Source organism: Gorilla gorilla, chromosome 2 (genome assembly GCF_029281585.2).
Source record: "Gorilla gorilla gorilla isolate KB3781 chromosome 2, NHGRI_mGorGor1-v2.1_pri, whole genome shotgun sequence".
Classification (NCBI taxonomy): Eukaryota; Metazoa; Chordata; class Mammalia; order Primates; family Hominidae; genus Gorilla; species Gorilla gorilla.
The window spans coordinates 126,701,850-126,729,260 of NC_086017.1; the positions used below are offsets into that span (position 1 = coordinate 126,701,850).

The 27,411-nt window shown below is 38.4% G+C and overlaps 1 protein-coding gene across 2 annotated transcripts in view; it reads right to left on the reverse strand.

Moving 5' to 3' along the window:
* LSAMP (limbic system associated membrane protein) overlaps positions 1 to 27,411 on the reverse strand; it is a 636,464-nt gene that overhangs the window by 20,052 nt on the left and 589,001 nt on the right. Inside the window, exons 5-7 of one of the 2 annotated variants that reach the window (XM_004036099.5) lie at positions 19,910 to 20,030; positions 19,297 to 19,445; positions 12,104 to 12,139 (exon numbers count right to left, since the gene is read on the reverse strand). In XM_004036099.5, the coding sequence (XP_004036147.1) occupies positions 12,104 to 12,139; positions 19,297 to 19,445; positions 19,910 to 20,030 (306 nt within the window). The remainder of the gene's footprint in view (positions 1 to 12,103; positions 12,140 to 19,296; positions 19,446 to 19,909; positions 20,031 to 27,411) is intronic. The other variant, XM_004036098.5, reaches the window with a different exon arrangement.

Consider the following 27,411-nt stretch of genomic DNA (forward strand, 5'->3'; position numbering starts at 1 on the left):
TTTTTTGACCGAGTTTCACTCTTTTTGCCCAGGCTGGAGTGCAATGGCCCGATCTCGGCCCACCACAACCTCCATCTCCCAAGTTCAAGCAATTCTCCTGCCTCAGCCTCCCGAGTAGTTGGGATTACAGGCATACACCACCATGCCTAGCTAATTTTGTATTTTTAGTAGAGATGGAGTTTCTCCATGTTGGTCAGGCTGGTCTCAAACTCCCAACCTCAGGTGATCTGCCCGCCTTGGCCTCCCAAAGATCTGGGATTACAGGTGTGAGCCACCGCCCCCGGCCTTCCTATTTTCTTAGTTAATAGGTGGACCATTGCCCTCATGACTAAGAGAATACATCAAACCAGCTGAGAAAACTAAGCAATCTTAGCATGTCATCAATATTTGAGAAAGGAAGTTGGCCTCCCTTAGCTAGATTTGGGCCAGCAAGGAATGCTACACTTTACTTTCAAATACCGCTAAAGGCTTTTCTTCTTTATAGTTGTCTGTGACTAGAAATGGACTTCAGTTTGATGCTGTCAGAGTAAATAATGACATAGGCATGAGTAGACAGTACCAGAATACTGCAGCCCTAGACAGATGGTGTTAATTCCTTGTTGAATGAATGAATGAAACCAAACTAAAATAATGCTGGTATAATTTCTTGTTGAAAAATGTGAATAAAATATTTGGGCCTCACTCCTTATATCAAATATTCTATAGTGCATAGAATGTGAAAAAAATGCTTAAATTGTCATTGGATTAAAAAGAACACATCTATTAAAGGAAAAATATTAATGCGCCAACTTGGAGAGAGAACATATGAGCCCCCACATCTGAAAGGAGGACTCTTACTGGGGATCCTGGAGGTGCATGAGGGAAATCCCTTGTGAGTCAATGTTTGACTTAGACCTGAAAGCACTTTGGGTGTGCACATCACTGTGGAGAGCACCCTGGCCCAGGTAGGAGGGCAGCTCCTGGGCCTGCCTCTGCTATAAACTTGAACGAATAACAGAAACATGCCCAGCTTCTGAGAGCATGGAAAAATAGAAGACATTTTTTGTTTTTAACTTGAACATTCTGTAGTACACTGGCAGCTCAAACATTCAGACAAAACATTTGTTTATATTGCATTAATGGTGTTATCTCTAAGGAGAGGGATTACACAGGAGCTTTATTTTCTTCTTTATAGTTTCATATTTTTCAAATTCTTCCATAATGAGAATGCATAACATTTATTATCAGAATAGAAAACTATTTGTAAAAACAAATCAATGCATTTTTTAAGAAAACCTTTAAATGTGGAGAAAAGGAAATAATCATTTTCTGATTATTTGGCATTGGCAGTAGTTTGACAACATTACAAGGAGAATAATTTTTTCCTCCATTTTTCAGCTGGGAGATACCATGTAGTAAAGCAAAAGAGAAGCTAAGATGGGTGAGTCCTAATTTCCAAAGCAACATGGTCTTAACAGCAATGCAATAAAAAATGTTATCATACAGGTTGATGAGGTCCTACTGACCAGAGGCTTGATGTACTGGGTATTGTCGTATAAAGTAAGTATAGGTGCATGATTTGACTTTAACCATTATGGGCTTTGCTCAATGGTGATACGGATTGTTACAGAAAGAGCAGTCTCACTAAACACTCTCAACATAAAGAGAATGCTTTCTTAAGTCTCTTGCACCAAGTCAGCTTTCGTACATTTTGAGAGTTTCTTATTTAGCCTGAGAGGTTTAGTTTTTAATAATCAATGAATTGAAATGTTCCAGAATGCCAAAGAGGCTAAGTTTAATAAAGGGTTTCCTCTGGGCTATGCCACCTGAAAATATGTGTAAGATTAGATAAATCCCAGAAGTAAATTTATTTGGATCAGATGTTAGTAAGGTACTCAGGACTAGACATGCAGTTTCTGTCTTAAAGAAGAAACAGGTTTCTCTGCCCTTTTGCCTAAAATGCACCTTGGCCCTTGTCTATGGGTGCAAACTGGCCCTTTGACCTTTGTTGTAATTAAGAGACCAGCCAACTCATTTAATAAACAACTATATTCCAGGCCGGTTGCTGTGACTCATGCCTGTAATCCCAGCACTTTGGGAGGCCAAGACATGCAGATCACGAGGTCAGGAGTTCGAGACCAGCCTGGCCAACATGGTGAAACCCTGTCTCTACTAAAGATACAAAAAATTAGCCGGGTGTGGTGGCATGCGCCTGTCATCCCAGCTACTTGGGAGGCTGAGGCAGGAGAATCGCTGGAACCCAGGAGGCGGAGGTTGCAGTGAGCAGAGATCGCACCATTGAGTCATTGCACTCCAGCCTGGGTGACAGGGCGAGACTCCGTCTAAAAAAAAAGAACTAGCTTCCGGACCTAAATCTACTCAGTTGTTGATTCTTCTTAGTTGTTAAAACATAAAATAGATTATATATGTCATATTTGTGTTTAAAAACATAAATTTTATGTATACTCTAAAGCCTTTTGTACTTTCATTTATCTGACTTGGTAAGAAAGATTAAAAATCCAGGTTTGGATAGGTCTCCAGAGATTTACATTCTTTCTGGTCTTACCCCTCACTTTCTATTTTCCAGCCCCAAATTGTGAATTTCTGATTTATTTTTGAATACATTTTAAATTTAAAATCCTAAGGCATGCAAGACCATCTTTAATCAACGTAATATGCCTTTTCATTTTGTATGTTTTAAAATCAAAACCATTCAAATACCATGAAACGAGGTAACTGGCCTGCAGAATTTGAATGCAAAGATAACAAGTGAATTTGTGAGATTTCCCAGGGTTTTTAAAGCTCCTGGAAATAAGGAGATAAGGGATTAAAAAATGTTGGTATGCTCTGAGTCACCCTTGGACCCACCTCTATTGCACTAACCACCGCAGTGCAGAACTTGGTAAATGTAGTTCTGCTTTGGACTACTTCCAGCAACATTATTCCTTGGAGTTCCAGAATGCTTCAATAACAAGTTTGGTTTGTCTATAACTCCTGCTATGTCAGTGACTCCAAATATAACATTATAGCCAGGTTCTTGTGCAACTCTCTGAAAATACTGATGGCTCCTTACAACCTATTTCTACAACTAAAATAAAAACCTACCATCAAACCTCCTTACTGAAAAGCTGCAAGTTTTCTCTAGACATTCTGCTAAATAACAGGCTGTCTGTATCCTCCAGAAAGCTAAACCTAAATACTAATACCTACCACACAGTACATAATATCCATGTGTGACTATACAATTAAGCCCACAAGTGCTCTTCCTGGTCCTGAGTGTAATATAGGTGAAAATTCCCAATCTCTAACCTTTATTTTTATTTTTCTAGAAATTATCTTTATTTTTTAAACTTGATGTATTCGTATAAGGTATAAAGATCAAATGAGGGTAAATGGGATATCCATCACATTAAATATTTATATTTTCTTTATGCTAGAAATATAGAAATCTTTGAAGTATTCTAGCTATTCTGAAATGTACATACATTGTTGTAAATTATAGAAATTCCTCACCTTTAACTCCACTGGTTTATCATGTTTATTTCTTTTTGTAATCAGGCCAGATGCAAGACAGGATAAACTCTTACGTAAAAAATATTATTTTTCTAGATTTAAAAAATTTATTAGGCTTTATAGTGGTTCCCTGTGAGTTAAGTTCTTTCTGGATTCTAGACCTTTGCAGGTAGTGGGTTGTCGTTCTCTTCCCCTGCTTCTTCTCTTTCTTTTTTTTTATTTTTATTTTATTTATTTTTTTTAATTTGAGACAGAGTCTCGATCTGTCGCCCAGGCTGGAGTGCAGTGGCGCAATCTCGGCTCACTGCAAGCTCTGCCTCCTGGGTTCACATCATTCTCTTGCCTCAGCCTCCTGAGTAGCTGGGACTACAGGCACCCGCCACCATGCCCGGCTAATTTTTTGTATTTTTTAGTAGAGACGGGGTTTCACCGTGTTAGCCAGGATGGTCTCGATCTCCTGAACTTGTGATTCAGCCTCCCAAAGTGCAGGGATTACAGGCATAAGCCACCATGCCTGGCCTGTTTCTGTCTTTTAAACTTCACTTTCACCTGGAAGTCTTCCCCCATCAGCCCAGACTAGCTAATGTGCCCTGGTTTGTTCTCCCCAAACACCTAACAGTTATCCTCACATGGACTTAAAGTTTACTGTGGTTGCTTAGTTCATTAAGCACTTCTCCATTTGGTCTGTAAACCCTCTTAGTGCAGAGGCTGTACCTGCTTCATTCTCCTTTGTCATCCCCAAAACCCGGCTCAGAGCAAATACTAAGATATTTCTTTGAGTAAATGAATGGTGTCATCAAGATATTGTGCATGTCAAATTAACTTAACCTGTGCCAAAAAATGAGTTTTTAACTGCCTATCAAGAATGAAGCCTCTTTCTTGTGTTCCTAATGATTAGAAATCATAATGAAAAGAAAACATGACCTCTAAAAGAAACTCTACAAAGCAAAGGCAAGAGCAAGTGGAGAGTACATCTAAATACAGAAAAAAAATCATACTATTTATGGGATCATTCCGTCTTTTTTTTTTTTTTTTTTTTTTTAAAGCACTGCTGCACTTAACAGCTGTCAGCGATAAACTTACCTGTGTTCTGGAACTTCAAGGGAGAAAAATAAAACAAATTTCCCAAGTTACTCTAGCTTGCAATTCAACAGAGAAGTGCAAGTTACTGCTTGGTTTCATTTCGTTTGCTTTGTTTTGTTTCTAGCTATTTCTGCTCTCCAAACATCCCCAGCTTCCAACTCATACAAAACCCACACGTATAGTTGAAAAACCACTGTAGGATGGCCAAGCAAGTTTCCAACATAAAACATGGCTGGGAATGCTTGCTGCTGTGTGAGCTAAGGAGCATGGGATGGTAAACAGAATGGACACTTGGCCAAGGCACGGTTACTTTCTACTGCTTTTTTTTTTTTTTTTCTACAGGATGCTACTATTGCCCCCAAACGTCTTTTTAGGCTTTTTAGGCAGTTAAAAAGGTCATACTGAGATTCCGAGGTTTAGAAGGTGGGTGCTTAAGTCAGAATCTTTATTGTGACTATGGGGCAGATAAAAAGTACAATGAACTATTAGCTGTGATTGATAGTAAAGAGACTATGTTAGTGGTAATGTCTGGGTGCTAATCATAGGTATGTGTTACAGAGATGTGGGAAGCATTTTCTTTTACAATCAGCACAGTGATAAGCGAAACTATAGAGTAAACTATGGCAGTGCTTGGCTCCCCAGGGTCCAATTAGGAAGCATGATAAATGACTTGTAAGGTCTCTTCACCACTGATCTGTGGTGGATATAAGCTGACATTCTCCGTGGAGTCCTAGTGAGTAGTCTGCCTACTCCCATCATACATCTCAGTACATAGGAACACCTTAAATTGGAATTCCAAACTCATTATGCCATGCTGTGTTCTTACTTGGCAGGTGTGTTTCTTCACAGCAGTATACAAGGGGGGGTGTAAGGTGGGATCTCTCATACTGATTTTTTCCCCATCAAGGTGCTTGTTTAGTTTAATACCTACAAATAACTTGTGATGATGAAAGAATATCATGAGGCTGCAATGACTGTATAAGGGAAATTGTTAACTAAGCTTAATTTGTATCTTACCTCTTCAGAAGTCAATGCTTTCTCCAGATAGGTGGGATAAGGGCTTGGTGGTGCTTGCATGGCTAGTAACCAGTGTTTAGAAGTGAATGTCAATACTATCAAAACCTTTTCTTTGGTTTTGTCTGAGAGATGTCAAAGAGAACATGCATACGTAATGCCTGGTAAATATGGTGGAAAATGTAGAGAAAGGAGCCAAGGAACAGGTTAAAATTAAGGTTCACAGTTTTTGGGTTATCATAAGACATTTGTCAGGGGCTGGGACTATCTCGATGATTTAATACTTGGGAGAGGTTTTTTTGCTGTTGTTTTTTGTTTGTTTGTTTATTTGTTTCCTCTATGTACTACCACTTTTTAAAAAGGACTCTCACTCCATACAGTCTCTGAACCCAGAACTAAGTTTCCAAAGGAAGGACTTCCTTCCTGTCTAAACACAACAATGTTTCTCACAGTCGACTGCTATGCCCATGTTAACTGGCACATGAGGCAGACTCGAGAGCAAGCAGTGCTGCCATGCACTCTAAAGACCAGAGGAGCCTGTGTCAGTTTTCTGTCCATCAAGATCCTGGTCTTCTCACCCTTTGGGGCAGCGTGCCAACATTTTCTGCTGCAAAATTTCATTGAGCTCCTCTTAGGCAGCTTTATTCCTTTTAATTAAAAAGACAAGACTGCCAATTACTTAAACCTAATCCCCAAATGTAACTGTTACTTTGAAAATTTTTTTTTCTATAAAGCTCATAGAAGAGCAATATTTCTATCAAATTAAAATTTAGTGGAAGCTTGGATTTTTGTAAAAAAAATATTCATTTTCAAATCCCTGCTGGCTCTAGACATCTAAATAGTACGGCAAGGCATTAAGGACAGGGAGCTCACCAGGAAAGGCTGACCGGTGCAGGCAGATCCAGATTCGAAAAGCAGGAAGAGGCATTAGAAAGGAGTTCTAGGACTAAACATTCTCCTATCTTTAAATTGACTCTGTAGGATTTTCAGTCATTTAGCTTGAAGCTAAATGTAAATTTTGAGAGAAATAACACTTCCAAGCCCTTGTTGAACATTTAAATAATGGTGTGAATAAATTTTGGATTTATTCTTGCTAGCAACTTTTAGCAGGGGAGAGAACAACAGTTTAGGAAACAGAGTAGAAGGAAGAGTAAAGAGGTGGGGGAGATAAGACATAGAAATGGGGAGAAAACCTCCCTATTACACTGTGTCAAAATCATTGGATTGATGAGTGAACCATTGATTCCACATGAAATATTGGTACAATTATCCCGCTTGAGTCTCTAACCACTAAAGAAAATCAGAAGGAAATCAGACTATTGTTCCCATAAAGGAGTCAGGGAATTAGGTATGAAGGTCAACTCAATAATTTTCATGTGTATTAATCAGAGCCAATCATTTTGTTGTAAATTGGTGCTGACATGTCTGCCTAAATTCTATTCGTAGAAACAAAGTCCTTGTTTCTGCTAACCAGTGGGAAGGAGAGACATATTTAAAAAGGGAAATCCTTCCTAGGACATACTTTATACCCTTGACCAGCAAAAAGGGCAGGTCCTTTAGGCTGATGGGTTGGCAGTCATGTGGTAGTGTGTATGAAGGGCATCCGCTGAAAGTGTGTGAGTGTATATGTGTGTGCCACACAACCAGGAACTGTGCAATTTTGCAGCTCTTCTTAAATGTAATATTATGATATTGGTAAGAAAATAATGAAAAATATTTTTTATTTGGCCTTAGGATGCTTCTACATTAAAACTTCAGCAGTGTGGGGATTTCAGAAATCTTTAGAATCCATAATACATCAAAATATAATAAGAATACATTGAACTTATATCTAGCTGATGTCCATGCAACATGATATGAGTATACCTGCAAATATCAGTGCTTTTAAAAATTATAAGACACATGTATATCTGAATATGATTATTTTAAATTCAATATGCCTTCTTTCTAGGAACTTGAAGCTCTCTTTTGTATATTATTTAAAATACCACTTTGAGCTTGTAGACATGAAAAATATAATTTCTTTCCCATTTCACAGTTGGAAAAACTGAATTACAGGAACAATGCAAGTAATTATCCATGATTAATAGAGGTGTATATGTAAATCAGCCTGAATAAGTGTGTGAAATTAGATGTACCGATGCCAGATAGCTCTGCTCATGTTTTTAAAAAATGAATACTTTCATATAAATCTGTGTGAGTTGGGCATACATCTCACTGTGCTAAGCATATTTGAAAATAGATTTTGTAAAAATGTACAGACGTTAAAGTAACTGAGTGTTATAAGCATTGTAATACATAAAACAAATTAGATGAACATTTAAAATTCAGTGGAAAGATGCATATCTAATGAACATGAATGTATACACAAGGGTGATTATTAATATACTATAGATTCGTATATGTGCCTGGGTGCAATAAGGGGTAGGTTGAAATGTAGGTGTCCTTTGATCATTAAAAAGTGTGGGAGAAAGGTGCACGTTTCTTTCTTAGGGTTTTGGGAGTTGAGTTAATACAGGCAAAAGCCCTTTAAACTCTAATGGTACATGAGAAGGCCGTTATGTATGTTAGCTGTTGTTATTATTAATATTATTACCATTATTAAACAAAGCAAAATACTGTTGTATTAAGGAGCTGAAAATAAGCTTTTTCTTTTTAATACTAAGGATGGTATTCTACAGAAAATAAATGAAACTGGAAATTATTCAGTGATCTTCACAGCATGGGATATGTTCAAAATTTTTCTCCCATTTTACCTCTCATCCTTTTGGAATTTGATTTCAAGAATGTATTACTGGGAATGCCAGGTGAGGGCGGGTACGCCCACTCCTCTAACTGTAGATAGGATATGGCTGTTCTGATGCCAGGCCTGCCTGTAGGAACATCAGTCTCCTCAGGGAGAAAACATGCCAGGATGACTTCAGATTTCTGCAAGCCTCGCTTGTTTGTGGTTTGGATTTTAATTTCTTTCTAAACTTTAATTTTGGGAGTGGGGGTTTGTTTTGTTTTCTGAAAAAGCTTTGGACAGCTGTATTAATCATGCAAACCCAGCCATGTGCAATGCATTTTATCAATGGAAAAACAGGGATGGAATGGCAAGCAGCTGTGAACAAACCTGGTGCCATGCCTGAACCTGGAAGATAATCTCAACATTTCCCAAACCCACTTGCCACACGGGGTTAGTGAATGGAAAGGCTGTTCACTTGGGATAAATAATCAGATGGGAGGCAAACAAGTGAGACACATTCCAGGATTTGTTTTGTTTTGTTTCAAAGTGGCAGTGATCAGAAAGGGATGGGCTGATTGAGTCCAGAGAGCCCCACGCTCAAGGGAATTTTTCGCTTGAGAGTTACATAAACAAAACGGTTGTTTTTGCCCTTGTCTTTGCCCCTTGTTTCACTTCTTTTTAATTTTCTGAGGCTGGTTTCAACACTTCATTCTGAACCTACGGTCCTCAATGTGAGAATGTCTCTGGGTACACTTCCATTATGAAGAAGAGCTAGGCACAAGTAAACTGATGGGGAGAAATGTTATCATTGCTCAGTACCCAGAAACCTCAGGAAACAATGTCAGCCTCACAAAGTGAGAAAAGTTCCCCCAGACATTGAGAGCTGACTCTTTCCTCATTTTGCAATTCAGTGGATTTTCTGCAGCAATATAGTAGGAGGTATTTATGCAAATTTATGCAATTCAGGACTCACTTCGGAATAAATAAACCTAAATTAAAATTAATGGAAGAAAACACCTATCAGAAACAGATCAAGGATAGAACACTATTTTATTTGTATCTTTTAAACTAAGGAGCAGGAAAGCAAGCTGGTTTTATATTTTGTTTTGTTTTTGGCAGATGGGGGAAGGACATTTGAAAATTTCTGATTGGACACAGCCAATATAAATTACCCGTTGGTGGAATTCCAGTATTATTATTATCACTGCAGAAAATCAAGCAATATGATGAAGGAAACCCAAGGGAAATGCATTTGATTTATTGAGGCTTGTTTTTGTTTAATCACAGCTTGAAGGGGTTTAGGACTGCATTCCTGCTGCGACTCTGCTGTGCATCCCCAGTCATCTTGATGAGCCATGTAGAGTGGGGATAGGAGGGAAGATACTCCAATGAGAGATATTAATAATAAAGCAGCTGAAATGAAACATACATCTTTGTGAGGTTGGAAATTAGGAAAGAAAGTTTTCCTTTTTATAATGGGAAGGCAGAAAAAATCTTTGTAACTTTTGAAACACCCACTTTCAAAACACCTTAACAAAATTAATTGCCTTAAAATTTTTAGGCCATTTTACATCAACCAATCTCTAAGAGACAATTGATATTTTAGGAATGAAATTTAAGAGTTCATAAAGATGGTGACAATATATGATATTCAATTAAATGAAGATACCTTGCATTACAGCTATGACCACAGTGAGGCATGCTTCTCATAGATATTTGGGTACTTAACTGGCACCATAAAAATGCTTAAGCATCCTATTGTTAGTATTTCTTTCAATGGGAAGCTGCATTTCGCTTGGATTAACCTCGATTGGAAAGAGGAGAAGAAAAGTGATTCAATCCCTAAGAAGTTAAAGTCCTTGTAAAGAACAGAAAACTTAAGAGGGGACTATCTTTGTATAGCAAACTCTCACGCCAGCCATCCGTCTTAATGAACAGCTTTTCAATTTCCACTAGCCGAAGACCAAAGTATTAGTATAAGATAAACTATATTCTCTAAAAACTATTGGATCTAAGAAAGCTAACTACAGTCTACCTACAATGTAAAATCAAACTAGGGTCATTCTCCAATCAACAGTTCAGTTTGTGGGAAATATGAAGTTCAACAAAATCCCTCGTGTTCCATCCCTAGTCCAGACTGTTTTTCAGTATCCGACAGCTGTCTTTTGTGAACGGTGTCTGGCTTCACTTTGTTGAAAGTTACGTATATCATAATGCATGATCAGATAAATATTTGAGTTGGTGGCTGCAGAACTGCTCTCACAAAGGATACCTAGAGTCACAGTGATAATGTACAAAGCTCATCTCGGATGGCGCATGACCTCTTTGAAAATGCTATCCAATGGTACAAATGCATATGTGTGTGTTTTTCATATCAATATTTTTGCAAGACGGCAACATGATAAAGTGATGTCAATCTCTGCAGCAACACTAGAACATAAATGTGTTAAAATAATTGTGGCATGTCAGGAATTCAAAATGGGATATTTTCCATGAACAGTAGGTATCATGTCAAGTCTAAAAAACAGGCACATTTTAACAGTCTTATTTTTAGTGGCTGGGATTAGAAACAGATTTCATTGTTTTAGGGAAGTTTTTTTTTTTTTCTATTCAACAGAGTTCTTCTAAGCTTTCATACTAAAAATAGTTTGTCCTCTTTTTAAAATTTGATAAGAACTCTTATTAAACTGTCTAGTTGATCCTTGAAACCTTGCAATCCTTAGTTCGAAAATAATTAAAATATATTTGCATATGTGAATGCATATACATGCAAAACATTGCATTATTGACACTGAATATCTACACACAACTTTGCAAGAATTTATAGTTTGGACAAATGTTAATGAAACATGATTCATCTTCAAACTTATAAAACAGCAGCTTTCTACCTTTAATTCTGAGCACATTGCCTTTATGGTGTGTATGATAATCTTGCTTAATTGGATTTATTTTTTCCACGCCAGGTCCCGCATGGCCTAGTTTCCATTTTTTTCTCAGGTCTTTGACTGCTATTTGCAAATCACTTTTCTGGAATTTAATTTCATTGGTAGGTTGGTTTCATTTCAGATTTTTTATATTGTTTTAATTTTATTTGCCAATTTCCCTTTAAATAGCCTTAAGCTAGAAAGTTGTGGCTACACCTTGCGTCTAAATACGATGTAGGAGGCAAAATTTAATTTGAGTGCACAGAAAGTTTATGAAAAGGAATTCTGAATGATTATCTTGTTTTTTCATTTATGTTTTCTAAGGTACATTTAAAAGGAAAGAAAAAAAACCCATGAATTGGCCAAGATTTTAAGAAAAAATAACATCTTTGTTACAATCCGGTTGAGTTGATTAACCTTTAGCAATATATACATTAATTTTTATAAGTAATACCAATGACTTCAGATTCAGACTGTATAAACTTCCAACTGTGAGGGTAGTCAGTCAGAGAATTGGTATTTTTGTGGCTAGAGAATTTAACTGGCTGTGTCCCAAATATGTGAGTTCCTAGTTCCTTGTAATAAATATTGACTGTAGAAAAAAATTGCTTGCTGAGTTTAGTATTGCCTTCACAGCTACTGACCAATTTGAAGATGAGTCAGATGATAGTCTTGTTCCATGCCTATTCAACTGGTGTTGGAAGCAACTAATTGGCTTTTTAAAAAAGGTTTAAGGGAAAAAAATGATTTATATTGTATGTGAATTTTTTGAATGTGTTTTCCCCCCTTTGTGTGTTTTGCATGTTAAAGATGATGGAGAATGACCCAGGAAGAGAGCTACAGTGATAAAAATCATACTGACCTTGAATGGGGTGGGGGATTGTGGGTAAAACACGTTCTAAAGGGGAAAAAATAGTAATCATCATGGAGATTTTAAATATTATATATATGTATCTTTCTCATGTTTAGTTATTCAAACAATTATACAACAGATGAATTTCCATGCTTACAGGATCATATCTCTCATAAAACATTTGTCTGTACTTCCTATTAACATTAAACTATCAAAGAAATTTATTAACAAAATTAAAAATGCAGAGCCTTTAAAAAGTTTAGCTAGTATAGGAGGACAACATCAGATTGTGATAACCCTACATACAGAATCCTACTGGAAAAAACCCACCACCAAGATTTTAGATCTTTTAGAGAGTTGAAGTTGAGGGTGTTTATAATCGTGATCAAATTCAGGTGATACATCTTGGTCTTGGTTCTCGTCTCTTTAGCTCATGACAGATGAACGTGTGTCAGCTACAGACTTCTTTCCTCTCTCTAAGCCGTCTAGTTCACATCAGCTTTAGCCAAGCATTTGAAAAATTTACTGTGGACAATACTAGCTCAACTTTTCCCTTAGGTTTTTACTTTACATTACTGATACCAGTATAGGAGTAACGTCAAGGTAATAAATTCTTAGCATGTTATAATTTTATTTTTAGTCTATTCCTTAATTCCCCCTCTTTTTATAATACATTCTCACCCGAAATTTGATCAACCCATCAAATTTGCTTGGTGATACATCCTGTTGAGTATAATAAGAAGTACTTTTCTTTTGAACACTGAGGTCTTAGCTTAAAAGTATCTGACAGTCCCACACATAAGCTACTGACCATAAATAGAATGTACTGACAGAGTTCAGAATTTAAGGTGGCCTTCATTTATCTCATGAAAGACCTAAGCTTAAATTCTCTTCTGGGGCTTTTTCAGAAATATAGAATGGAATAGTAGGGATAGGATGTATTATTTGCTAACTCCCAAATTATATGATAGTGTAACATAATTAGCACACACTTTTCTATGTTTCTCCTAGCAGCTTGATTAAATAAAGACCAATGAGAAATTAAAATCAACAAAAATCAAAACCACAATGAGAAAGGCATATGTGCATATTCAAATCTGATAGCCTACCATCTTGTGCCTTATGCTTAAAAAGAGTAGATTTTACCTGGACTTTGGGCACTGGATACATCTGGACACTGAGAAAACTCAGTCTCCTTGCAGAGTCAGCTTTTCTCCAGCTTGGCTGAAGTTGTCACTTAAATATGAAAGTTTCCTAAGTCCATTAAGATGGAGCAGGTCAACAGCAGCCCAGTGAACAATTGTGTGTTAGTTACACAAGTGTCAAGTAGAAAAATGGCTTAAGCCTCCACTGGTTATTTGGTATTAAGTTTCTAGCTTTGAAAATAAATAGCTAAACTGCTTTTAGCATTTATGTAGCAGTTAGAGACCACTGTCCCATATTATAATCTTTCTACTGAATTTTATTTTTATTATTACTATTATTATTAGACTGTTTAAATGACTCAGCTTAATATTTTCTCATCATGCTGTTCACAGCTGGGTAAATGCACTCTGCCCTTATTTCCACATGACCATTTATATTGCTAAACCATCTCACCCACCCTCCTTTCAGTGCCTTTCAACTGCTTCTCAGCTTGTTATTACCATCTTAGCTCCACCCTGTTATCATCGTCTTAGGCCTATCACGCCCCATTAGTTTTTCTCATTCTCTTAATTCCATCCTATTCACATATCTTTCCTTAGATGCCTCTCCATCCCAGTTTTTATTCTTATTCTTTGAGCATTATTCTGCTGCTGTTTTACACTTCATGCTAGGGTTTGCAGGATCTTGTAAGAGTGTAAAGTGAAGTAAATACCACTTATAAGGAAAAAGAAACTTTCCAACTTTTGATTTTCAAACTAAGGGAGGGCAGAACCCTTGGTGCTATGCACTTCTCCTTTGGCAGCTGCTACTTGAGGAGGAAAACACACTTAGCAGCTGATTGGGAGATTTTGGGAACAGAACTATAAGGTTGGCCCTATATATGCTGTGGCTCTTAGCAAGGTCTCTTAACTCTCAGCTTTGGTTTCTTACCTGCTAAGTGGGTGGGCGAGGGGAGGGGAGATGTATCCACAGAGCCCATTTAAGGAGTTTGCATCTAGTGCTTCAAACTACATGTGGGTAGATAGCAGCTTAAGCCGTTTTATTGTGTGGCATCTAAAAGTAGCTGGTTAAAAGGCTTTGCCAAGTCTTCATTCTGTGACCCAGGTTAGAGTGCAGTGGCCTGATCTTGGCTCACTGCCTTCTGCCTCCCAGGCTCAAGCAGTCCTCCCACTTCAGCCTCCTGAGTAGGTGGGACCATGGGTGCACGCCACCATACCTGGGTAATTCTTTGTATTTTTGGTAGAGATGGGTTTTTGCCATGTTGCCCAGGCTGGTCTCGAACTCCTGAGCTCATTACAGGCTTCAGCCACTGTGCTTGGCCTAGGCTTTGCCAAGTCTTGACTAGCATCATCAAGTGCTGTATGCTTAAACAGCAAGCCTTTCCGATAATAAAATGCTTTTTAAAGAAAATGGGGAGGCCCTCATTATAAAGACTCCCTCTAGTGCTGGATTACTCAGGTAGCACTTGAAATTTAGTCAACTATGGCTTTACAACTTAATGATATTTTAAAGTTTAAAAAGAAAATTAAAAACACCTCCTACACATGGATGCAGCAAAGCCCAGTGTAGATTTTTTTTTTTTTGCATTTTTATTCTTTTGTACTCAAAAGCCTCAAAAGACCTTTATAATCCACACATTTCTCTAAAGTACAAGGTAATCAATCAGTGGGATTGTTCTTTAATGTGTGGGAATATTCTCCTCCTTATTCTCCTCCTAGACCAAACGCTGACTACTAGGCTAAATGCTGACTACTAGGCTGGAATATTCACTGAGAACGTCAACATGCCAAAGAGAAGCCAATCATCGAACTAACCTGGTGGTAGCAGGCTACTGGGAGTTAATGAAAATGGAAGTGGGAGGCAACACAAGCAGTGCCCTTGGGTGGGAAGGGATGGAGCAGTATAAAGACAGTGGAAAGGCCTCGTTGAGTGAAAAAAGGAGAAAAAAAATAGATTCTGCTCACCTCCTAACTTACAAGATATATCTCCTAATATTTATGCCCACATACACAAATGCAGATAATGTGTTGATTTAGGGCCTAGACTCTTGAAATAGACTACCTGAATTTAAATCTCAAGCTCAGCCTTACTTAGTTGCACTAGTCACTTAACTTTTCTATGCAATGGAGAAGCACAAGTACATAGTACGGTTGTTGTGATGCATGCCTGTAGTCCTAGCTACTCAGGAGGCTGAAGTGGGAAGATTGCTTTAACTCAGGAGTTCTGGGCTGTAGTGTGCTATGCTGATTGGGTGTCTGCACTAAGTTTAATATGGTGGCCTCCCAGGAGTCAGAGACCAACAGGTTGCCTAAGGAGGGTCGAACTGGCCCAGGTCAGAAATGGAGCAGATCAAAACTCCTATGCTCATCAGCAGTGGAATCATGCCTATGAATAGCCACTGCACTCCAGCCTGGGCAACATAGCAAGACCTGTTTCTGACACAAAAATATAATTTTTAAAAATCAGATCATGTATCTGAAACATTTAGCATAGTACATACTGCAGAGTACATTGCACTCACTTAATAAGAAGTGACAACCTTTAAATTATCACCCATCACCCTTTCTTCCTCCATGTCCGTTATTTTAAATCTAACTCAACAAGAGCGTGAAACAAGATAAACCTATTTATCACCTTTGTGGGTGAATTTTAGTTATCAGTCTGGAAACACAGTCTGTTATGTTACTTATGCAGATGGTGGAACTTGTCTTGACATCACTCGAAGTCCAAGTTTTCATCTATGTCATGCATATCCCTATCTGAGAAAGACTAGAGAGCTGAATCCTTGGCCATACATTGTGCCATTGGAGTAATGTATTCAAAACTTTAATATAAGGTAATGCTTAGCCCAAGGATGAAGAAAAAGATATACAAGGCATTACTTGGTTATACCGACTGAGGTAGTGTGGATCTTTGACAAACACAGTGCTAGAATGTGTGGAGAACTAGATGAATGAGAAAGGAATGCTTCCACCAGCTCAGGAAACATTTACTATGAATACAATGTATTCTTACACCCTCATTCCATGATTTTGACTCCTCTGGAGATCAGTATTTGAATAGAGAGTGGGGAAGTCTATGTATGCATGTGACTGCAAGTTTACACTGTGTGAAAAGTCAGCTCATCACTGTGGTGGATACGGCTGAAAATGCGCTGACACACCAATGAAGATGAATAATCGCCAACTCTTCAGGGGCTCTGGCTCTGGGTCTCTACCTGCTGCTGCCGCTGGCTGGCAGAGGCTCATGAGCTGCCTGTTCTTCTCTGGATTTGCTTGGTCAGCAGAGCACCCCACTGCCCACACAGTGCTTCCGTCAGGGCTGTGGCCACAGACACCTGCCCCCAAGCATTTCTCCCCTCCTGACTCTGTTCTGTGGAAAATTACCTCTGCTGACACTTGCACAGTGTCTTCCTTTTCCAATTAATCCCATTTATTTGAATGTAAGTAATAGACAATTGACCCACACGTGTACTGTTATTTTTTCCCTCCTTCCCTCCCTCCCTCCTTCCTTCTTTCCTTCCTTCCTTCCTTTTTTCCTTGCTTTTATCTCCCTCCCTCTCTTTTCCTTTCTTTTCTTTTAGAACTCTGTGAAATATAAGGTTCTAGCTATGCAGGTTGTAACAATAGACCTCCCAAAACTAACTGGTGGTGGGTTGGTGGATGGGTGGAGGGAGTGTCATTCCTGCTACAACAGAAGGAGAGCTTCTCCCCCAAAATGTTTGTTCTTAGGCCTTGGATCTAAGAAATAGTGCAATAGATTCACCAATATTCTGCAATTTGAATAGTTCCTTTTTACCTCAAAGCTTAATGATCTTTCATATTCTATTTTTTCAGTAAGTGTTTTACCTCCTAACTTTCCCATAAAAGTGGGACATCTATTCTAAACCAAATGCTGATGCATGTGGTGCCTCTGCATGCTGCCAAAGACACAACTATGGTAGTGCCTATGCGGGACCACCAGGAAGTACATCATTAATCACTGCACCACACAATCCTCAAATGTATAATGGAGGGTGACTTCTACTAAATCATAAAGGGCAGTGTGATAGGATACACTTGTCTGATCATTCCCTGATTCTCAGTATACAAACAGAAACTCTGTAAGATCCTTGGCATTTCTCAATTTTTCTGGGTTAAGTCCTTTAAATGGACTTCTGTTATAGGGCATTGGTATTGTAGGGCTTGATGTTACCTTCCATGACCACGAGCAGTATCTCATTACCTTTGACCAACTCTATGCTCACTTTCCCTCCTCCCTCAAGTATTCCATCCTTCTAACCTCTTTCTTTTTCCTCTCTCTCAGGCTATAGATGATATTTTATTTATTATTTGAAATATATCATTAGCATAGTTCTTAGTCTAGGTTAAATAGAAAGAAAATATACTTTAATGCAAATATGTAATTGCTTGCTTTCTGTAACTCATTCAATTGTTCTATCTTCTCTTTACTAATCTCTATACAACCTTCTTTTTAAGTTTTTAAGTGAATGTTGTTCTGCTTAACCAGGTCTACTTAGATTTGGTAAATCTTAAATTCCCAGTTGAGGCTGGTTCCCCCCGCACCCCCCCTCTCCCGCCGCCATTTATGGAATCCTTAATGTTAGAAATGAATCAAGTAACTACACTTCTTAAGAAGTATATTCTCAAGCATCTTAGGGATATTGGTGTCTCTAGTTGAGGCAAAGAATACTTATGTTTGGTCTTTGGAGACAAGTAAACATGTGGTGAATTTTAAACTTCATATGGAGGCAGCATTTGTATAACTGTATCTCATCAAACTGTCACAGACTGAAGTCAATGAGAGTTACAAATGAGAAACTAAAGGCCGAAGTTAGAGTCATTTGTGGTTGTTGTTTTTATAAATGGAGTTGGATCTTAACAGTTTTAGAATGGCTTTAACACTACATTTCAAGAGAACTCTCACTTAAATTGATTTTTTTTTCTAAAAATATTTTTTTCTTGAAGGCTCATCTAAATGGAATATAGCAAGATAGAAACAGTTCTTCTGGTCATAGTATTTCCAGTTTTTCCAATAGAATCTGTGCAGAAAAAAAAAAACTTAGTGGTTTGTTATTCCAAAATAATAACAGTACTTTTTTTGGACTTTTCTCTTTAGTCCAAATGAACTTTCTGATTCAGCATGGGCTAACTTTTCGGTTTGTTTTGCTTATTCTGACAAATGTGTCTCTATTCCAAATGTTATCATTTTCCTGTGACTCCATTTAGCATCCTTCTGTTTCTCAGAGGGCATCTGCTTCTGTGCTCATAGTCACCTGCCCAACAAGGCAGGGTGTTAGAGACTTGACTCTAACTTGCTGCTAAAGAGCAGGACTCCAAGATGGGGTCTCCTATTAACATCAGTGTCTTTAGAATGACCATTCTCCCCATGTTCTACTTTCAGGATCTTCTCTGGTCTTCAGAAATGTTCCTCTTTCCTACTATTCCATCTCTGTTCCAAAAATATATCATAAAAGTAATGTCTCTTACTGTCATACAGAAAGCTTTCTGCAACCATTTTTCCTCCTTTAGATTTTACATTATGTTTTTTATCATTTATTCCACCCTTCCTCTTGTGTTGTTAAAAATATACTTTCTTTTTCCAGCCTCTCCCTTCTCTCAGCACCTTATCTATTCTCACTGAATATTTCTTCCTTATTCACTCTTATCACTGCCTTCAAAACAAAAAACAAAAAACACTATTATCCATTTCCAGGCTTTTACATCACCTCTGCTTCTTAAAGGACCACTGCCAAAGAGACTTGTGTTCTCTGCATATTATTTCATTTAACTAACCAGGAAAAAACAAAAAACAAAAACGAAGGAAAACAAACAACAAGGCAGTTATCAGAAGTAAGAAAGACTATAGAGAGAAGTTGTTCCATTTATAAATCTCTGCTATGCACAGGAGTTGAGAACCCTGTATTTTTGTTTCAGTGCATATATCCTTATTTGTTTTTAAGTGAACTTTTAATAGCTAAGGGAATGGTTTTCACGTTTTTCATGTGAAAAGTCAACTTAATTCCATCAAGTTGGGCCCTGCTTTGGCATACTTACTGAAAAGGACTAGGCTGGCATTGGTGACCCCCAGCTTGTTGGCAGCCACACAGGTGTAGTTGCCGTAGTGCTCCTCAGTGACGTTGGTCACCGTCAGGGAAGACTGGCCCTCCGTGCTCTTAATCTCAAGGCCATTGGCACTATTTATCCTAAGAGTTCAAAAACAGAAGAATAGAAAGGATCACTGGTGAAGATTTTAGCTTAGGAATTCCTTCCCCAACCTGACACTGGAGGAAAAGGAGAGAAAGGAAGTAGCTAGAGTTTGTTGTTCCATGCCCAATTCCTATTTTAACTGTGCAATGCTATATTATCAGAATCAATGTCCATCAACAGAGAAAACTAGGGAATGGGTTTGAGTTTCTGTTATAGGCAAGAAAGACATGCAGGTGAAAGCTACCCATTGAACCGTTTTTATATTTTACCTGACTGCTTTTGGGCTTCAGCTTAAGAGCTACAGGCCCCAAAGAATTTGATAAGAGATACTAAAAAGGAAGAGTGTGAGAATATAGTTCTACATAATTACAACTGGCTTGGCTTTGGCTTTGTTGTGGGGCTTCTGGTGTCCCCAGGCCCATGCAGTGGAGTCATGGGGGATGGTAGGTTTGGCACATACCTAGTGTCATCCCGGTACCACTCAAAGTCAGGTGCAGGCACTGCCGAGGCCTCACATTTGAGTGAAGCTTGTCGTCCTGTGGTGGCTTCATTGCTCTTGGATTCTGTGATAGTGGGAGGATCTGTAGGAAGGACAGGCACACAAGTTTACATGAGGGTCAGGGTGCTTAGAATTTCTATTCAGGAAGGAATGAAGAAGGACAATCTGATTAGAGAAAGGCAGGAAGGGAGCCATCTTAAAGCTCCATTTGTATGAATTATGTGATCAGCTTAATGGGGTTGATCACCAAAAAAGTAAATAAAAATAAGAGATAATTAATGAAAACATAGACTTGCTTTACTTAAATGAGACACTTAGCAGGGTTTTATGGAAATGGAATCTAGAATTTCTTTATCCCTCCTCCAATAGGTCATGGTATTACAATTACAGATTATACATATTTGTATAGTTTTTTCTTTTTATAAATAAAGCAATGATACCAAAGGATTTAGGAATCTCAACATATAATTTGACCGTTTTTCTTTTTCTTCTTGTCATTATAGTTTGAGATGGCCTTGAGGAGTCTGATGAAAATAATAGCCAGCTAAAGCCTTTCCAACCCAAGTTTGGTCTGATATTGTTGCAGGATTCAGAAACAAACAAACAAACAAAACTAGGATTAGGTGACTACCTTCTTTTATTTTATGTGTTCCCTTATCACCACAACCCAGGTAAATTTAGCTTTTATGTGTGGGGGTACGGTTTAAAGTCTATCCTGGTGCATAGAAGACTTACTGGTATATCAGCCTTCTATTCTCTCTGGCAGTTGGGCCCTTGATTTTTATGCCCAGGAATGGGCCTACAAAAGTATCACAGGCTTGAAATCAGCTGGGAAACACATTTGACACTCTAATTTTCCATGACTCATTCAAACATTCATACGAGGATGGAAAGAGTGTTTGCATGTCCACTTGACTTTGTTAGGATTATAGACTCAAGCTCCTGAACTGGATGATGCTGTGTTTGTGCAGGTTATGGGCCTTCAAGGAGAGAAGGCCTTTCCTGTCCAAAGGTCGTTTGCCAGAAAATGGCAACTTGGCTATGTACACATGGGGAAAACAGACCCAGACACTCTGTTTAGACTCTGTAGAGGAAAAAGCTCATTTAGGAAAATTAGTAAAGTGAACGTTAGTGGGTAAATTCATTTAAACCCTGCCCTTCAGCACCTGGTCTATATTCCTTGTTTCTGATTTTTTTTTTGTATTAAAAAACTATCGCCTAAGTTTTCTACCTATAGAAGACTGCAGTTCTCTGAGTTTAAAAGAATGTACGAGAAAGCATCTGATTTGTCTGCAATTTCCTTCCTGATTTTATCTTCCCATAAGCTTAGACATTTTTAAATCACTGTCAGAGTTACAGCACATTTGAATAAACACTTGTATGTAAACAGGCGTGCTAAATGGGGTTTTGTTGTTGTACTGCTGTTGGTATTGTTGTTTTGCTTTAGACCTACTGCCTTATTTCCGTATAAGCACTAAATGGGAAGATGCTGTCATAAAACAAACCCTGGATTGGAAACTAGGAGTCCTGGGACTTAGTTTGAGTTTGGCTGTTTGGACTTCTCATCATACGTTTTCTTTCTGGGCCTTGGTTTTATTACCTATAAAATGACGGAATCCTATTTTAATGATTTATAGCATCCTTTCCAACTGTAAACTATCCCAATTCTAGTTAAAACTGCTCATTCTTTTCAAATGGGTGGTTGGCATCATTATGATCCAAGTGTATGTTCAAACCCTTAACTAATTTAACTCTTAAATTGCTAACTTTCCAAATTATAACTCGTTTATCTATTCCATGGCTTAAGAACCAGGATTAGCAGTCAAGAAGAGGAAATCTGAGGTCTGATTTTGACTCTACTTTTAACCAGAGCTGTAGTCTGGGAAAACATCTGTACCAGTTTGAGCCTTTTTCTTTTTTACCTTTTTAAAAAAGAAGCTAGCTTCTAAAATTGGTTATATAGATCATTAGAGCACATCAGTTCAAAGGATAATGCAACAGTTGGTAGTAGTGGTGCTGTGGGGGAGATATTAATAAAGGGATGGGACACAGAATAGAGGTTCTGGGCTTGGATTTAAAATTTGGCAGACATGAGCTCAAATCCAGGCTCTGTTCCTCATTGTCCTTCCTCGTTTGAGAGTTTAATACTTTGCCAATAGTCACATTGCTTCCATTTCCTTATCTATAAAATGTTGGGGCTGGGCATGATGGCTCATGCCTCTAATCCTAGCACTTTGGGAGGCCCAAGTGGGTGGATCACTTGAGGTCAGGAGTTTGAGACCAGCCTGGCCAACATAGCAAAACCCCATCTCTACTAAAATACAAAAAACTAGCTGGGTGTGGTGGTGTGTACCTGTAGTCCCAGCTACTCGGGAACCTGCGGCACAAGAATTGCCTGAACCCAGGAGATGGAGGTTGCAGTGAGCCGAGATCGAGCCACTGCACTCCAGCCTGGGCAACACAGCAAGACCCTGTCTCAAAAATAAAAAAATGTTGGAACCCAAGGCAGGGAAGTGCACTTGAAGGCTGAGAGATATTAGGCTTCAGAACTGATGAGACTAGAAATGGATTTCATAAGGGTGAGGAAAAGAAGGAGTGTTGAAAAGGTAACCCTGTGATTTCTGGCTTGGGCATCTGGGTAATGCCATCCACTGAGATAAGATTCATAAGTAAAGAAGTAAGATGACCAGCAGTAGAATACTCAATAAATATTAGTTTCCAGTCCTCATTTCTTCTCACTGTATTGTGTTCTTAAGCTGCCAATGACTCCATAATCTGTAGCACATTGGCCCATTGATGTTGGCTGAAGATAATTTTGCTTATGAATTTTGTTTGTTCAATTTCCCAATTTGTAAAATAAATTTTAACTACTGTTTGTGAGTTTCTGGAGCCACATGGTTATAACTGCCAAATAGTGACTATTTACCCTTGGTCCCCTACCACTTTGGGACCCGGGGAAGGAAATAAATGATTTTTCTGATTGAAAAATTTGAGAAGAAGAAACTGGGCCTGTTTGGCTCATATCTTTCCTTTCTTCCTTTTGGGACCAAGCTTCTGGCCGGTAGCAGAGGTTCTCCTCTGTTTCTCCATGTCAGAAGGCTTATTTGGGCTCTCTCCTTTCTGCTTTCATGTGGGCAGGCCTGTCCCACCCCAGGGTTGCCATGCATGACTGGGGAGGTAAGTCGGCCACACTAAGCTACTATCTCTAGCCACCTTGATCTCTAAAAATGGGAACATTTAGGTCTCCCTGACCACTCTTTTCCTTACTTCTCAATTTATTTGGAACCTGAATTACTAAGCAGCAAGCTATTTATTAGCCCCTCAGAGACCCCAGCATGGGGAAGCTGGCAGCAAACTAGGATTGAGCACTTACAAGTGCATTAATCTAGTCAGTTACAAAGACCAACTACTTGCTTCTCTCTTTGAAAACTTAGGAATTTTCTTGTACCAGGGTAAATATATGAATACTGATAAATATACAAAGAGCTCATTGTTTCTAATATTTTTCAAGTGACACCATGGTGCAAGTTTATTTTTTCATGGCTTATTGAAATGAACATTTCAAAATTCATTTGTAATGAATTCTGCATAGGTGAGGCTAAGAAAGACTATTACAAATCATACTGCAGCATGCTTTGTGTAGTTAAAATAATAGATGTCCTTATTCAAAATATGGTTATAATAAAAATGTGGCATCATAAAAATGCTGCACAGAGAGGTCCATTGTTATTCTTTATGTGACTTTGGAATAGCTTACAATTGTCAAAGGACTCTTCCAGTTTATATTAATTCAAAATTCTGTGTTCTGAAAATATTAATAGGACCTTTCTTCTTCTGACATCACCAATAACAAGACTCTTTCAATCAGTATAAATAGGGTAACAAAACAGAGGACTAGGAAATAAAATATCATTCATTTAATCTTACTAATATTGGGAATATTAGTATAAAAGAATAACATTCTGAATAGAAAATTTAATGTATAGTCATTTACTGCATGTCAGCACTCTACTAGGTTTTAGATATCCTCTTTATCCAAATAATTAGCCCTAGGAAGTAAATATGATTAACCCCATTTTATGAAAGAGAAGACAAGTTTATAGAGGGTTAGTAAGTTGTCCAAATTCACATGGTCAGTACTTGACGGACCATGGATTTAACCCCAGGTTTATCATGCTCTGAAACTCATGCTCTGAACCTCTCTGCTCTGGTACGTCTATTTGAATGAATTCTTTTGGAGAACAATGAATTTCTAATAGGAAAAAATACCATTCAGGGGAGGAAGCATGCTGGTAGATGGAAAGGTAAATGTTGCATATTTCTATTATTTACAGGGTACAAACAATGGCACAACATGCAGTGACACAGTGGATATAAACCTGTATTAGGAATCAGGAAATGCAGACTCAATCTGTGCTAGTGCCACTTGGATTGTTACCATGGGACACAATGCTCCCTTGCAGCCCCTCACCTAGGAATATAGACAATGATGCCTGCCTGTCTATCTCACAGGTCTGATGTAAAGATCAAATGAAATCAGTAATATGAGAGCACTTTTAACGCCTAAAGTGATTGCACGTATTATTTTATAGTATTATTATTCACTTGGTATCATGGATAAAGAAAGGACTTTGGAGCTAGACCTGGGTTTGAGTTCCAAGTCTAACACTCACCAAAGCTGTTTGATTTTGTGTCACAGCATGCTTACACTCACTGAGCTTTGTTTTTGTCCTCTCTACGTGGGGATGATATAGATGGTCTCCCATGGGTAGTGTGCAGTGGTATAAAAAGCAGCAGAGGCAGGGGATGTAGGCAATAAGAAACACATTGTCTGTATAGAATTTAGAAATGATAATAAGACTGATTTAGAATTGCTTTTTTGTAAGTTACCATGTGCCAGCAATATTAAACAATGTATATTAAATAATGCCAGTGATAAAGTAAATACTTCTCACTGGGGCAGACCAGGCCCAATACACCTTCCAATTTTGTTGGTGATATGGTTTGGCTGTGTTCCCACCCAAAATCTCATCTCAAATTATGATCTCCATAATCCCCACGTGTCAAAGAAAAGACCAGGTGGAGGTAATTGAATCATGGGGGCGGTTCCCCCGTGCTGTTCTCATGATAGTGAATGAGTTCTCATGAGATCTGATGGTTTTATAAGAGTTTGGTAGTTCCTCCTGCACTCATTCCCTTTCCTGCCGCCTTGTGAAGAATGTGCCTTGTTTCCCCTTTGCTTTCTACCATGATTGTAAGTTTCCTGAGGCCTCCCCAGCCATGTGGAACTGTGAGTCAATTAAACCTCTTTCCTTTCTAAATTACCCAGTCTTGGGCAGTTCTTTACAGCAGTGTGAAAATGGATTAATATAGTTGGCCACTGTTGGTGTGATGATTACAGTGAATTGATATGAAATCTCTAGGAGAGTCTTGGTACTCTGAAGGTACTTAGAAAATTATGGTTCTTGTCCATATTGCAAAATTATAATGAAACATTGTAGTACTCTGGGTTGTTACTGAATATTTCCTCTGAAGACCTCATAATAGATTCATAAATATTAGGATATGTCTTTACCATTACCTACCCACAGGCAAGAAGAAACTAAAGATGAGCATGGAGACTGAATAGGTGTAACTATGAAAAGCTAGAGAAGCTGGCCAGTCTGGTTCCATATTAAACAGTTATTTTCCTGGCCAAGGCAGGCAGATCTCTTAAGGTCAAGAGTTTGAGATCAGCCTGGTCAACACAGTGAATCCATGTCTCTACTAAAAATACAAAAATTAGTCGGGTATGGTGGCACGCGCCTGTAATCCCAGCTACTTGGGAGGCTGAGGCATGAGAATTGCTTGAACCCAGGAAGCAGACGTTGCAGTTAGCTGAGATTGGGCCACCGCACTCCAGCCTGGGCAACAGGGTGAGACCCTGTCTCAAAAAAAAACAAACAAAAAAGTTATTTTCCTAATGTTTTCTCATTAGGTGATTTTTGAATCAAATCACTGAAGATACCGGTTAAAATACACATACATTATCTGGAGGCAACAGGTGTCTCCAGTCCCAATTGGGTATTCTGTGGCAACCTCTGCTTCCTCTAAATACATGGCTATCAAATGTAAGGCAAGCTCACATTTAGAAATGTCAGCTCCCCAAGTGCCCCAGCATTGGTGTTGGTTGGGTTGATTAGCTCTAGACACCAGGGTGGAGGCAGAACTGAATTCAAAGAGACAGACAAATAAAGGGAAAAGGAGTTGTGAGGAGTGACAATGTGAACCTATTTGGAGAGAGACCTGTGGGAAAGTGGAAGGTGGGAACGTCAGCTGTTCAATGGGGCGGGGAGAGGCTTGAGAGCTGGGAGCAGCTTTTGAGAAAAATTTCTCCAGGAATAGGAAAAGAGTCCAATATTGAAAGAGTCTAGATAAAATTAACAGTTTGTATGTGTTAAACATTTACTAGGTGCTAGATATTATTCTAGGTGTACTGGGCACTAGGATGAGACAAGCTCAAAAGTAGTTACATTTAATGCACTGTGAACTGAAATTGAGGAACTGCACCTAGAACCTGCAATGAAAGAACAGAGTGTCCCTAGGAATGGTATCTGAAAGAAATTAACAGCTACATTGTGGGTAAGATACAGAAAGCTGAAAGTCCTGTCTATTGTCTAAATTATACTAAGCTTATTTAATTGAAGAGATTTTGAGCCAATATTTTAGCTTTCCGTAAATTCCAGGACCTCCTACAACTTAGAAAACTGATTTTGCATGTAAAAGTGGCTATGTGTAATGCTATATGCCTACTGCAGAGAAGTGCTATCCAAAAGAAGTAAAAAGGAGAGACCATAGAGTCCAGCTTGTGAGCTCAACAGGAGAGACCGTTATGTCTCTCTTCTTTACTGCTCTAGTCTCTCAGTGCCCTGCAACAAACATCTGTTGGCAACTGAGTAAATGAGTCAAGGAAGTGCTGATGGGAGAAAGTTAATAGCCCTGAGATTTTTTTTTTTTTCTTGTAGTTGTACTCAGGGTCTGTTCATTACAATAATCTATTTGGCCAGTAGTTATCTTAACCATCCTGATCCCCTGACCTAATTCCAAAGCCTGTGTTTTGAAAAGGAAGCAGAATCAGTTTAAATAATGGATTTCATGGCCGGTAGGATTAGATGAAGTGACAGAGGTGATCCTGGGCATTTCTTTGCATGTAAGAGTGTTGCTAGGCAGACTTGGTTCCATAATTCAATCTGAGAGGCTTCATCTACTTAATACAACTATATTTAAGTTGGATTAATTGTTTGAACAGGATAACTCTGTGATGACTAGTTTTAATATAAACACAGCTCATGAGGTTTTGGTAAAAGGTGATTCCAAAGGAAATTGATAAAATATGTTTCAATATTTGTGACCATATTATTTGCAAAATTTGGAGAAATGTTGAGGGCAGAGTTTATCTGTGAATTTTTCACCTACTTATTCAA